At 44.0% G+C, this 13,746-nt stretch overlaps 1 protein-coding gene across 2 annotated transcripts in view; it reads right to left on the reverse strand.

The window, feature by feature from the left end:
* Positions 1-5,166: 5,166 nt before the first annotated feature.
* Positions 5,167-13,746, reverse strand: part of LOC124285136 — a 28,011-nt gene continuing 19,431 nt past the window's right edge. For both annotated transcript variants that reach the window (XM_046721300.1, XM_046721299.1), the window contains 5 exons: positions 12,859-12,926; positions 12,145-12,232; positions 8,381-8,463; positions 6,587-6,662; positions 5,167-5,671 (listed from right to left, as the gene is read on the reverse strand). In XM_046721300.1, coding sequence (XP_046577256.1) covers positions 5,557-5,671; positions 6,587-6,662; positions 8,381-8,463; positions 12,145-12,232; positions 12,859-12,926 — 430 coding nt within the window. In that variant the 3' untranslated portion in view covers positions 5,167-5,556. The remainder of the gene's footprint in view (positions 5,672-6,586; positions 6,663-8,380; positions 8,464-12,144; positions 12,233-12,858; positions 12,927-13,746) is intronic.

Raw genomic sequence — 13,746 nt, forward strand, 5'->3', positions numbered from 1 at the left:
CTCTACACCAAACTGTAAGATATTTGGTGAATAAGGAAACTTCTATATCCCCATGGTAATGGTTTTATATTGTTATGTCAGTCAGTTGGAAGTGTAGACATATGACTTAACGAATTTAGAACTCGGGTCTGTAAATATGCTTCACCAGGAATGGCATTTCACTTTAAAAGATAGCCCTTCATATGTTTATAACAAAACTTTCAAGACTTAATTCAACAGGAAACGTAGAAAATTTAAGGAAACATTTTATCAAATATCGGCCAAGTTTATTAGACCTCTTTGTAAATTGAAACATCGAAACGAATATGTCAATAATGCGATATGGAAATAGAAACTGGAATTCACTTTGTGTTCGTCTGTCCATTTTATACTGACCTTCGAAAGAAGTATATTAAAGATTATTTGATTATTTGCCACGATTGAAAGCTCTCGTGTATATTTTAACGACGAAGAACGAATCTGCTATATTAAATGTTTCACTATATATTAAACTTGCGCTAGTTACAAGAAATGAACTGTTTAAAGAACGTGTATGTAACTTCCTGTGTATAAAGTATGATATATATACATATATGTAGAATACTCTCGTGTATATGGGGCTGAGGGCTTCAGTACAATAAACCTCTTTGACTTGACACATACAAACAAACACACACGTGCGCGCACGCGCTTACACTCCCACACACAAACAAACAAACAACCTCAATACAATCACAATTCTGTAAGAAGGGTCGGAACATTTGACAATCTGGAAGTGGCCTTCGAAGGCTTGAATGTATCTTCGTGTTTCACAAAACAAATTCGTTCGTTTGACATGCTGCATGTGCTCACAAAAAATAAAGGCTTCAGAAATTATTGTTAAATTTTAGTGTCTCAACGTCCTACCCCTACACTAACACGTGGACCGCCTGGTCCCATTTCTTCAACCCCGCATGATAGGATGTGATAGTCGTGTCACAATGTATCTTCTAGATCATCATATGCAGCTTGAGTTGTAAACATCCCTACATACATCAAGACAGACCAGTCCCAGGCCGTGTCCCCAATCTGACAACTCTAACCGGATGTCACCGGAAGGTGAAGGACGTTCCGAATGGAGAGCAGTCACCGGAAGGTGAAGGACGCCCCGGTGTATTTACGATGACAAGTGGTAACGTTTTCACCCTTGTTGTTTCACGCTGGCCTACATTCCAGACGGACGATATAGGTGTGTATACAACGGAGAACGAACGCTTTATCACATATCTACTGATGCAGTTTCACATATATTTTCCGAAGGTGTGAGTGAATATTGCTTTAACTTTCGAAGCAACTGTGCAATTATCAGAAAGACAATTTACTCGGACTTGTTTATCGAAACGTATGTACTGTATTTGAAAAGTTGCACAATATTGTGGTGTGTTCATGTAAAATATCACTAACCATGCAGAATTTTTGTTTTTAGCACTAAAGAGCAAAACTAGCGTTTTATATTCTCCCTCTCCCCACAATCCGGGGCAGTGGGGTAGTCTAATATTTAAAGCGTTCTCGGGTTCGATTCCACACATGGGTACAATGTTCGAAGCCCGTTTTTGGTGTGCCCCGCCGTGATATTGCTGGAATATTGCTTAAAGCGACGTAAAATTTTACTCACTCACTGACTCCCCACACTCGTTCTCCTAAACAACAGGAAAAGTCAAATTAACGTCGCCACCCGAATCGTCTAAGGTAAAGGGCCATAACTCGCTGTACAGAGTTGCGTCCCTTGCGCACACCAGGCACCTACGATCCTGCGTTCGAATCACGCACGTTTCTACGTTTGTCACTGCACCAGTCCTTGTGGATTTTACCAAAGTGGAAGCGTCTGAGATTTTTACTTTGGGCTCCCTTCCCACATCAATAGACAGCCCACTGTGAACACTATTCAAAGCTACGTTCAACCAAACATAAGCCCTTATTCACTATATTATTCATAAGAAATTACCTCAATGAGCTTGAATTTTCTTAAAATCTAATTCCCGAACTCCCACCCAGGTGGCCCGAAGTATGCTGACGTTGTATGCGCATGCGCTGTTCGAGTGCATATGTACTCACGTGACTCTGAAGGTAATGAAACTACACCTGGATCAACTCACCAGGCGCCATGTACAAGTTCACATCACGTGATATACGGATAAAGCAGTATACATGACATTGACAACGAAATTAAACATATTTGCTCACATGGTGTGTATTTCCTGAATATGATTGATCGCATTCCTATTATTAGAAAATACCTCTTCCCCCTGTTGAGGTTAGTGCAAGACCTCCGTTAGCACCGTCTTGTAAGGTCTCATCAGACAGCAATTGTTGAACTTCGAAACTTGCATAAAAACGATCAAACTGGGAGGCATTTTGAAACACAATTGAAATATCATATTACTCATCCATAGCATGCTCATCCAATGGCATTTGATTGTTTGATTGTAAATATTTATTTAGTCAGTGAGTGAGTTTAGTTTTTACGCCGCACTCAGCAATATTCTAGCTATATGGCGGCGGTCTGTAAATAATCAAGTCTGGACCAGACAATCCAGTGATCAACAGCATGAGCATCGATCTACGCAATTAGGAACCGATGACATGTGTCAACCAAGTCAGCGAGCCTGACCACCCGATGCCGTTAGTCGCCTTTTACGACATTCATTGATTGCTGAAGACAATTCTAACCCGGATCTTCACGTGTCTCAGGAAGGGGATTCACACAGGATATTTGGGAAGGCCGGTGGATACTTGACAATCGTATAAACATATGAGGCGACATATGTCGCCCGCCGTGATATTGCTGGATTATGTTTATTATCGCGTGACCTCGTGTTGAGGTCAGTTATTCGCGGAGTGTCGGCCATCGCTGCAGTACGTGTTGTAACAATGTTCTATCCGACGTTTGCATTTACTTTCTTAAATTAATTTCTTAAAGAGAGTCATTTCAAATTCTTTTCATAGCCAAATTGTTCATGATATTAATATGTTAAACGGGAATATAGGAGGACACACATGATACTGTAGGAGGTCCTACAACTGACGCAGGTACTCATATAAACTTCTACATATAAATATATATGCATTCACTTTCAACCTATTTATAGGAGTGCATTTAACATACTCTTGGCCTGCCCATTTATCTACTAGATTCTATTTTTACACGAAGTGAGCCACATCCTCACCCTGTCGAGCCACTGAAATGTATTTATAGAGAAACAGCCACTTTATGATTCACCGCCAAGTAGGTTTATATCAGTAGGTAAATGTTGTGGAGCTTTGATATCAATATTATTTAGTCATTCACTAATCGATCACCTGTATCATAACGATCTCGTCCCCTCTTTCCTCCATCAAAACTGTTTCATGTCACGAGCTATTCAATTAAAGTACGTTACAGGTTAATACGTCAACATAATGCTGCAGTACGTCATGGCGGCATTAGCTGGTCACGATACGGCAATAAACATCCCCGTGTGTGTGTGAGTGTGACGGATGTTGACGGACGGTACGCCGATGTGACGGCGAGGAGGTCGTTCAGGTAAACGTAACAGCGTTGTTTATGTGTAGAACATAGTTAAGAAAGCATTAACAACATAGCTGTTCCATATTTAACTGGATTTGTTATGCAGGAATGTTTAAATGGGAATTAGTCACATAAACTGAGAGAAGGTAACGACGGACGGCCAACAGAGCGAGATAATTAAATGTTTTCCTGACTTGTGTGTATGTTTTACGTTATGGACTGGAAACAACTGCCATATATGGTGTCTGACTTCTCTCATGTTCGTACTTTCGCACCTATACTACAAGCATCGCGCTATAGGCTGTCGGTGTATATAGGACATATAGTAGGTGTATATGGGTGAGGTGAGCTGAAATTGGGTTTAACCAGAGACCATATCTCTGGTTTAACGTCGTGCTTGAGTTTATTTCGCTCATATGACGACGTGCATGCGTGTGTATGTGCATGTGCGGCTGCTTGTACTAGCTGGTTTTATAGTGCTAGCCCACTGAGATACCATGCCGCAGTGAAGCATGAATACCCCACTCAGACACATTATACTGACTCCGAGCCGATCAGTCTTTGTTGTACCCATTAATGCCGAGCGCCAGACAGGGACCAACAAGTACCATATGTTAACGTCCTTTTGTATGACGCGGCAGGGGATCGAACCCGCGACCTTCCGCTCTCCGGGCGGACGCTCTAACCATTACACCACCGATGCGGTCAGAAGGTGTATATAGGTGAGGTGAGGTGAAATTGGGTTTAACGTCGCGCTGGAGAATATTTCGCTCATATGACGACGTGCCTGCGTGTGTATGTGTATGTGCGGCTGCTTGAACTAGCCCAGACTGAAGCTGGTCTTATAGTGCTAGCCCACTAACATACTATGCCGCAGTGAAGCATGAATACCCCACTCAGACAATTTATACTGACTCCGAGCCGACAAGTCCTTGATGTACCCATTAATGCCGAGCGCCAGGCAGGGACCAACAAGTACCATATTTTAACGTCTTTTGGTATAACGCGGCAGGGGATCGAACCCGTGACCTTCCGCTCTCCGGGCGAACGCTCTAACCACTACACCACGGAGGCGGTCAGGTGTATATAGGACATATAGTCGGTGTATATAGGACATATAGTCGGTGTATATAGGACATATAGTCGGTGTATATAGGACATATAGTTGGTGTATATAGGACATATAGTTGGTGTATATAGGGCATGTAGTGTAAATTGGGACGGATCCCATGGCCGCGACACCCACAATGGCGGTGGCTGAGCGGTCTAGGCGGCTGACTTTGTGTGCTGGCGATTAGGTGCCTCACACTGAGGGTGCGGGTTTGAATCCCAGATGGTACTCAACCCCAAAAGTACTGGAATTTGTACTTTACTAAGAAAGTGTAATCCCAAATATAACATACAGTATGTTGCATTTGACCACTTTCTAAACGGCATTGTGCAATCATAAGTTACGGCTGTCTAAGATATGTCTCTCTAAGTTTTAGGAGATAACCCCTTAGCCTTTACTGGCTAGTGTAAAATTGTCGATTTTGATAGCAATCAAAATTTGACCTGAGAAATGGTGTCTGCATTAAATGTGTTCCAGCGACACGGAAGGGTGGTATTCAGTTGCAGGTGGGTAAAGGAGAAACAATGCATTTTTACACACATGTATATATTTTATTCACATACTAGCACAGTGGACAGTTACGAAGAAATATTGTATTGTTTTTTAACAAGACGTTCAACATACATATCACTGATATTGGCAACAGTCGTCGAAAGGCGTTGCAAGTGTGTGCCGAATGTTTGGATTTCTTTCCACCGAACACCACAACGAAAACTAAAGCGTGTTTACGAGTAACTGCGTGTAATGATAAAGTGCATTATAAGATTAGAGCCAGCGTGTTTTTCTTTGAAATACGTTGACAAGATGAGGATAGGTGTTACAGCATCTGTGCACGGCTAGAGGCGCCATGAAAGGCAATGCACTTTGAACGCCCACAACTATTGGGTCACATCTTTGCGTGGCATATGTCAGGGTGTTTCTACTGTGGGTTTCTTGACCACTGTCCCTTCTGGACAGGGCAGTCGACGATGACGATGCTGTTGTTGTTGACTTTGTAGAACTCGGTGCCGCAGTCGGATCCACAACCGGTCACCCTGAAATTACAAGTCGTTCAACCATGATTCGTTTGTCTCAGACTGACTCACGTGTCTCACATTTTATTCACATGTCTCAGATTTCAGTCGAAGGTCGAAGGTCTCCCATGTGACGCGCCCAGTGCTGACAAATCGGTCACATTGTCCTCATACATGACTCACATTTGACTCACTTGTGTTGGAGTGGGCTGACATATGAATACTCACATTTGGTGCATATGACTCACAGTGGACGCACATAAACTGACATTTGGATCCCATTTGAGCAAGTTTTAATGTCACTGACTCACATTTGGACCACGTCGACTCACATTTGGACCACGTTGACTCACATTTGGACCACACTCATCTCACAGTTGGACCACACCCAGTCCTCATCTGGACCACACCCATCTCACATTTGGACCACAAACCTCTCGCTTTTGAGTCACGTTCCACTCACATTTCGTTTACACTTGACTCACACGGTACTCACAATGTGTGGCTCACATTTTATAGAAGACGCAAATGTATGCAAAATGTGACAAGGGACGTTGTACTTGACAAAGAGAAACATTTAATGGATGTTTCACAGGACGCGGTATAAGGCGGGACTTGGAAAACCTGTGATACAATGGGCCACCTTCTAACGCTGTCAGGGGACGAGAACCTGCAGATAACCTACTAACACCCCATTCCATCCCCTAGCAGTAGGATTACCCATGAAGCCAGCCACCCTCTATCTGCAGGACCGTTGGACTCCGCCCCTAACCACCCCCACCACCCTACCCCATGACGTGTTCTACTGCCATGCACCACGTACCTGCACAGTGCCTGTCTGCCTGCCTGACAATGGTTGTACCAGCACTTCCACTAACACCCCCACGGCCTCCCCCTCCCGATCCCTTCCCCCTTCAAATGCCATGCAACACGTACCTGCACCGCGCCTGTCTGTCTGTCTGACAATGGTTGTAGAAGCAACTGCACGTCGGTTTCTGGTCCTGGGGACAGGCTGCAGCCAAAACACATATTTACAGTTCACAATTAGCCTTTTCATCAACATTGGAGCAATACTCCAGTCGCATACAGCGATATATCACTAAACGACTAAACCCGCAGCTTCCAGGAGGGACCAAACTGAAGCATTCGTGAATAAGCACACTTGAGGGCTGAAACATTTGGCTTGCTTTAAACAGAGAGGGAAGGCAGTGAAAAGTGGACAATATTTCTACTTTGATATCACCTCGGTGAGACAATCATTGAATACTGGACAATATTTCTACTTTGATATCACCTCGGTGAGACAAGCATTGAGATACTGGACAATATTTCTACTTTGCTATCACCACAGTGATCCAAGCTTTGAATACAGGACAATATTTCTACTTTGATATCACCTCGGTGAGACAAGCTTTGAAAACAGGACAATATTTCTACTTTGATATCAACTCGGTGAGACAAGCATTGAATACAGGACAATATTTCTACTTTGGAATCACCTCGGTGAGACAAACACTGAATACAGGACAATATTTCTACTTTGATATCACCCCTCAGTGAGACAAGCATTGAATACAGGACAATATTTCTTCTTTAATCACCTCGGTGAGACATGCATTGAATACAGGACAATATTTCTACTTTGATATCAACTCGGTGAGACATGCATTGAAAACAGGACAATATTTCTACTTTGATATCACCTCGGTGAGACAAGCATTGAACACAGGACAATATTTCTACTTTGATATCACCTCCGTGAGACATGCATTGAATACTGGACAATATTTCTACTTTGATATCACCTCGGTGAGACAAGCATTGAATACTGGACAATATTTGTACTTTGGTATCACCTCGGTGAGACATGCATTAAATACAGGACAATATTTGTACTTTTATATCACCTCGGTGAGACATGCATTGAATACTGGACAATATTTCTACTTTGATATCACCTCTCAGTGAGACAAGCTTTGAATACTGGACAATATTTATACTTTGCTATCACCACAGTGATCCAAGCTTTGAATACAGGACAATATTTCTACTTTGATATCACCTCGGTGAGACAAGCTTTGAAAACAGGACAATATTTCTACTTTGATATCAACTCGGTGAGACAAGCATTGAATACAGGACAACATTTCTACTTTGGAATCACCTCGGTGAGACAAACACTGAATACTGGACAATATTTCTACTTTGATATCACCCCTCAGTGAGACAAGCATTGAATACAGGACAATATTTCTTCTTTAATCACCTCGGTGAGACATGCATTGAATACAGGACAATATTTCTACTTTGATATCAACTCGGTGAGACATGCATTGAAAACAGGACAATATTTCTACTTTGATATCACCTCGGTGAGACAAGCATTGAATACAGGACAATATTTCTACTTTGATATCACCTCGGTGAGACATGCATTGAATACTGGACAATATTTCTACTTTGATATCACCTCGGTGAGACAAGCATTGAATACAGGACAATATTTCTACTTTGGTATCACCTCGGTGAGACATGCATTAAATACAGGACAATATTTGTACTTTTATATCACCTCGGTGAGACATGCATTGAATACTGGACAATATTTATACTTTGGTATCACCTCAGTGGTACAAGCATGGAATTTTCTATTTGGGACGAGCTTGGAAATATCTAGCATGGACTAGTCTACGCCATGACAGCCCAAATGTTAGAAACAAGTTGACTCACGTGATGCCGACCAAGGGATGTCACACTTCACTTCTCTGTTACCAATGAACCACTGAGCTCTGCACGACCCGCACTTGGAATATCTATATAAATAACATGATATATAATAACAAGAGTGAGTGAGTGAGTGAGTGAGTGAGTGAGTGAGTGAGTGAGTGAGAGTGAGTGAGTGAGTGAGTGAGAGTGAGTGAGTGAGTGAGTGAGTGAGTGAGTGAGTGAGTGAGTGAGTGAGTGAGTGAGCACCATTTGAGTTAAATATGATGGAGGAAAGCCCAAACAATGCATGTTTGAGAAATGTCCACACGATGTGTGGTATGGCGCTGAACAAGCATACAATGTAAGACGAGATTTAAGCGTACATTCAATGTGCCAAGGAAAAAACAACTGTTGTGCATTAGGCGAGTGGACCTACCGTACCCCGATATTAATCATAACAACAATAACAATCAATATTTTGGGGACAACATCTGAAAATGGTTTCTAACTATATTTCTGCATCCCACTATGAAATGCGATAATAAAGGGCCGATACTACAATTCTTTATAAATATCTCACTAACCAGCCAAAATGTCTTCAAGTGATGCATTCCATATGAAAAGAGGGTCTTATCATTATTTCTGTTTGTTTTAGTGTTTTTACAAAATATCTGGCAATATATTTCTTTGTGATTATGTCATCTCCCGATTTACGTCCAGCCTAAAGAAGTTCTGTTCTCATCATTTCGACCTTTTGAGTTTTGGGTGAAGATTTGGACTTTCCCTTTCCAGGAAGACAACCATGCTGAAGTTTGACAGGATTATGTTCCCAGAAGGGAGGTAACTCTGTCTTGTAGTTTATACAACTGTTTCACTGATACAGCAACCATTGCACTTCGACAAACAAGGAAACAACTGTACATGCGAGGCATGAACATGACAACACCAACTACCTTGAACCTTTGGTGAATGGTGGGTTACCTCAGTCATTACCTGAAAACTTTGATAAGGGTTCACTTGAGTGAATTATTTTGGGTGTGGATACATTCCTTTGCCTCCACCACAGAACAGACGGATGAAGAGCTTAATGGATGATGTACATATAAACTTTAAAAGTGCAAATGTGTAAGAAACGAACAAAACCCCATCCATTGTTCAATTCCGACGACAGTTTATGTTTATGAATCGCTGACACTTGGTGTTGCAAAATGTTAACCGTTATTACAAACGATGAGACAATGAGACCCACAAACAAGACAAGCACATGCAGATCAATTGCTGACTTAAACAAACTGGGGAACATGAGCTCTCGGTAGTGAGTATATACCTACCTGCACAAGGTGTCGGTCGGGAGGGCGGGACATGAGCTCTCGGTAGTGAGTATATACCTACCTGTACCCGGTGCCGGAGGGCGGGGCATGAATACGGAGTGTAATGACTATATATCTACCTGCGCACGGCGTCTGGGAGGGCGGGGCATGAATACGGAGTGTAATGACTATATATCTACCTGCGCACGGCGTCTGGGTGGGCGGGGCATGAATACTGAGTGTAATGACTATATATCTACCTGCACACTGCGTCTGGGTGGGCGGGGCATGAATACTGAGTGTAATGACTATATATCTACCTGCGCACGGCGTCTGGGTGGGCGGGGCATGAATACTACCTGGAGTGTAATGACTATATATCTACCTGCGCACGGCGTCTGGGTAGGCGGGGCATGAATACTGAGTGTAATGACTATATATCTACCTGCGCACTGCGCGTCTGGGTGGGCGGGGCATGAATACTGAGTGTAATGACTATATATCTACCTGCACACTGCGTCTGGGTGGCGGGGCATGAATACTGAGTGTAATGACTATATATCTACCTGCACACTGCGTCTGGGTGGGCATGGACATGAATACTGAGTGTATGACTATATATCTACCCTGCGCACTGCGTCTGGGTGGGCGGGGCATGAATACTGAGTGTAATGACTATATATCTACCTGCCTGCGTCTGGGTGGGCGGGGCATGAATGCGTCTATATATCTACCCGCGCACCGCGTCTGGGGCGGGGCATGAATACTGAGTGTAATGACTATATATCTACCTGCGCACTGCGTCTGGGTGGGCGGGGCATGAATACTGAGTGTAATGACTATATATCTACCTGCGCACTGCGTCTGGGTAGGCGGGGCATGAATACTGAGTGTAATGACTATATATCTACCTGCGCACTGCGTCTGGGTAGGCGGGGCATGAATACTGAGTGTAATGACTATATATCTACCTGCACACTGCGTCTGGGTGGGCGGGGCATGAATACTGAGTGTAATGACTATATATCTACCTGCGCACTGCGTCTGGGTGGGCGGGGCATGAATACTGAGTGTAATGACTATATATCTACCTGCGCACTGCGTCTGGGTGGGCGGGGCATGAATACTGAGTGTAATGACTATATATCTACCTGCGCACTGCGTCTGGGTGGGCGGGGCATGAATACTGAGTGTAATGACTATATATCTACCTGCACACTGCGTCTGGGGTGGGCGGGCATGAATACATGAATACTGAGTGTAATGACTATATATCTACCCTGCACACTGCGTCTGGGTGGGCGGGGCATGAATACTGAGTGTAATGACTATATATCTACCTGCACACTGCGTCTGGGTGGGCGGGGCATGAATACTGAGTGTAATGACTATATATCTACCTGCGCACTGCGTCTGGGTGGGCGGGGCATGAATACTGAGTGTAATGACTATATATCTACCTGCACACTGCGTCTGGGTGGGCGGGGCATGAATACTGAGTGTAATGACTATATATCTACCTGCACACTGCGTCTGGGTAGGCGGGGCATGAATACTGAGTGTAATGACTATATATCTACCTGCACACTGCGTCTGGGTGGGCGGGGCATGAATACTGAGTGTAATGACTATATATCTACCTGCGCACTGCGTCTGGGTGGGCGGGGCATGAATACTGAGTGTAATGACTATATATCTACCTGCGCACGGCGTCTGGGTGGGCGGGGCATGAATACTGAGTGTGTAATGACTATATATCTACCTTCGCACACTGCGTCTGGGTGGGCGGGGCATGAATACTGACTGAGTGTAATGACTATATATCTACCTGCGCACTGCGTCTGGGTAGGCGGGGCATGAATACTGAGTGTAATGACTATATATCTACCTGCGCACTGCGTCTGGGTGGGCGGGGCATGAATACTGAGTGTAATGACTATATATCTACCTGCGCACTGCGTCTGGGTGGGCGGGGCATGAATACTGAGTGTAATGACTATATATCTACCTGCACACTGCGTCTGGGTGGGCGGGGCATGAAGCAAATACTGCATGAATACTGAGTGTAATGAATATATATCTACCTGCGCACACTGCGTCTGGGTGGGCGGGGCATGAATACTGAGTGTAATGACTATATATCTACCTGCGCACGGTGTCTGGGTGGGCGGGGCATGAATACTGAGTGTAATGACTATATATCTACCTGCACACTGCGTCTGGGTGGGCGGGGCATGAATACTGAGTGTAATGACTATATATCTACCTGCACACGGTGCGTCTGGGTGGGCGGGGCATGAATACTGTGTGTAATGACTATATATCTACCTGCGCACTGCGTCGAAGGGTGGGCGGGGCATGGGTGTAATGACTATATATCTACCTGAGTGTAATGACATGAATACTGAGTGTATCTACCTGCACACTGCGTCTGGGTGGGCGGGGCATGAATACTGTGTGTAATGACTATATATCTACCTGCACACTGCGTCTGGGTGGGCGGGGCATGAGTACACGGCACATGGGTTCCTGGGACACGCCACTGTTATCTGAGATTCTGTACACCCTGTGTAAAGATAAATATACTGAAAACATTGCAGAAATACCAATTCATTTAACAACCTAAAATTTAGAAAAACAGTTAATGAAAAGTCGAAATTTGCTGATATTTGGTATGTCATGCTGTAACAAGCACAGCTGGCTTTAGTGCACTGATTACTAGATATCCATTGTTGTTAATCTCCCTTCATGCATTCCATTTGTATGTATATAAGTCTGTTCTGTGCTGTAGTACTTCAGTAATGCTTGACAAAGCTATAGGAATCAAGGCGGAAGCGTCGCGTCATAACTTATGTAGAATCTGCCACCCATGAGGTATCCTGCCATTTGTATGTCTCCATCAAGGAACAGGTAAACCTAACAATAGGATTAGAACATATTCCCTCAACTGTCAAGAAAAACCAAAGGAAACAACAACAAATATTACGAAAACGATATTTTTCCTCCCCTTAATGGGGCATGCGCAATGTCCATTTGGACCGCGAAAGCGGCGCCATCTCGACCAGGGGTGGTTTGCAAAGTTTAACCTATGGGAAGCGACACCTAAGGGACGTCACTCTGTATACACGATCATGTTGAACAACACCCCAGAAGGCCCGTCCCCCAACACCAGTGCACGACGGTGCTACCCACCTCCTGAGCAGTCCACCTCCTGTCCGTCTAGGTACCACCGGGCGAAGCAGGAGCCGCAAGCATTCGGGCTGCACAAAGAAAGGTATGTTAGTTTTCTTTTTGGTTGTGTGTGTGTTATGTTTTAATATATATTGTATGTGCTTTGTTATTTGGAGTAGCCCCCGTTATCCAGCTGCTAAATGGAACATTTACAGGAGAGGTGTCTAATACCATTAGTGGGAAGATCTCTCCATGTCGGCGCGGTGGGGTAGCCCAGTGGTTAAAGCATTCGCTCGTCCCGACGAAAACCCGGGTTCGATTCCCCACAAGGTTCCAATGAGTGAAGCCCATTTCTTGTTTTCCAAGCCGTGATATTGCTGGAATATTGCTAACAGCAGCGTAAAACCCAACAACTCTTCTTTCTATGGCATCAATTCCACACAATTTCCTGCCTGCATACGGCGTCAGTGATGATTCATCATAAACGCCGCTTTTTGGTTGTTAATACTACCTTCGAGTCAATCTGTAACGCATATAAGGCCTTTCAGATACGAAACATTCCCGGTATAGTCAAATTCTTAAAAGAATATCCCTACAAACAGTGAGATATTTTCCATTGTAGAGCAAGTAACACATGGACCATTCGAACCCGTTAGTCGTCAGTGGTATATGTGCCATATATGGAACTAGGGGAGGTAACTCTCTTTCATAGACAAAGGATATCACGTGCATAAGACTCATGCAACCGAGTATGCACGGGTAAACCGTTAGCCATGGTGCTATACGCAAGAGGCACTGTAACCCCAACCGAAATAAATATCTGACCCCGACGTCTAACGCCTCATACTAACGTCCGTATACTACGGATACAACACCGTCTCTTACAACAATCATCCGTGAAAGTCCGGG

The sequence above is a fragment of the Haliotis rubra genome, unplaced genomic scaffold (genome assembly GCF_003918875.1).
Source record: "Haliotis rubra isolate DU_JTF1 unplaced genomic scaffold, ASM391887v1 Scf353, whole genome shotgun sequence".
NCBI classification, from domain to species: domain Eukaryota; kingdom Metazoa; phylum Mollusca; class Gastropoda; order Lepetellida; family Haliotidae; genus Haliotis; species Haliotis rubra.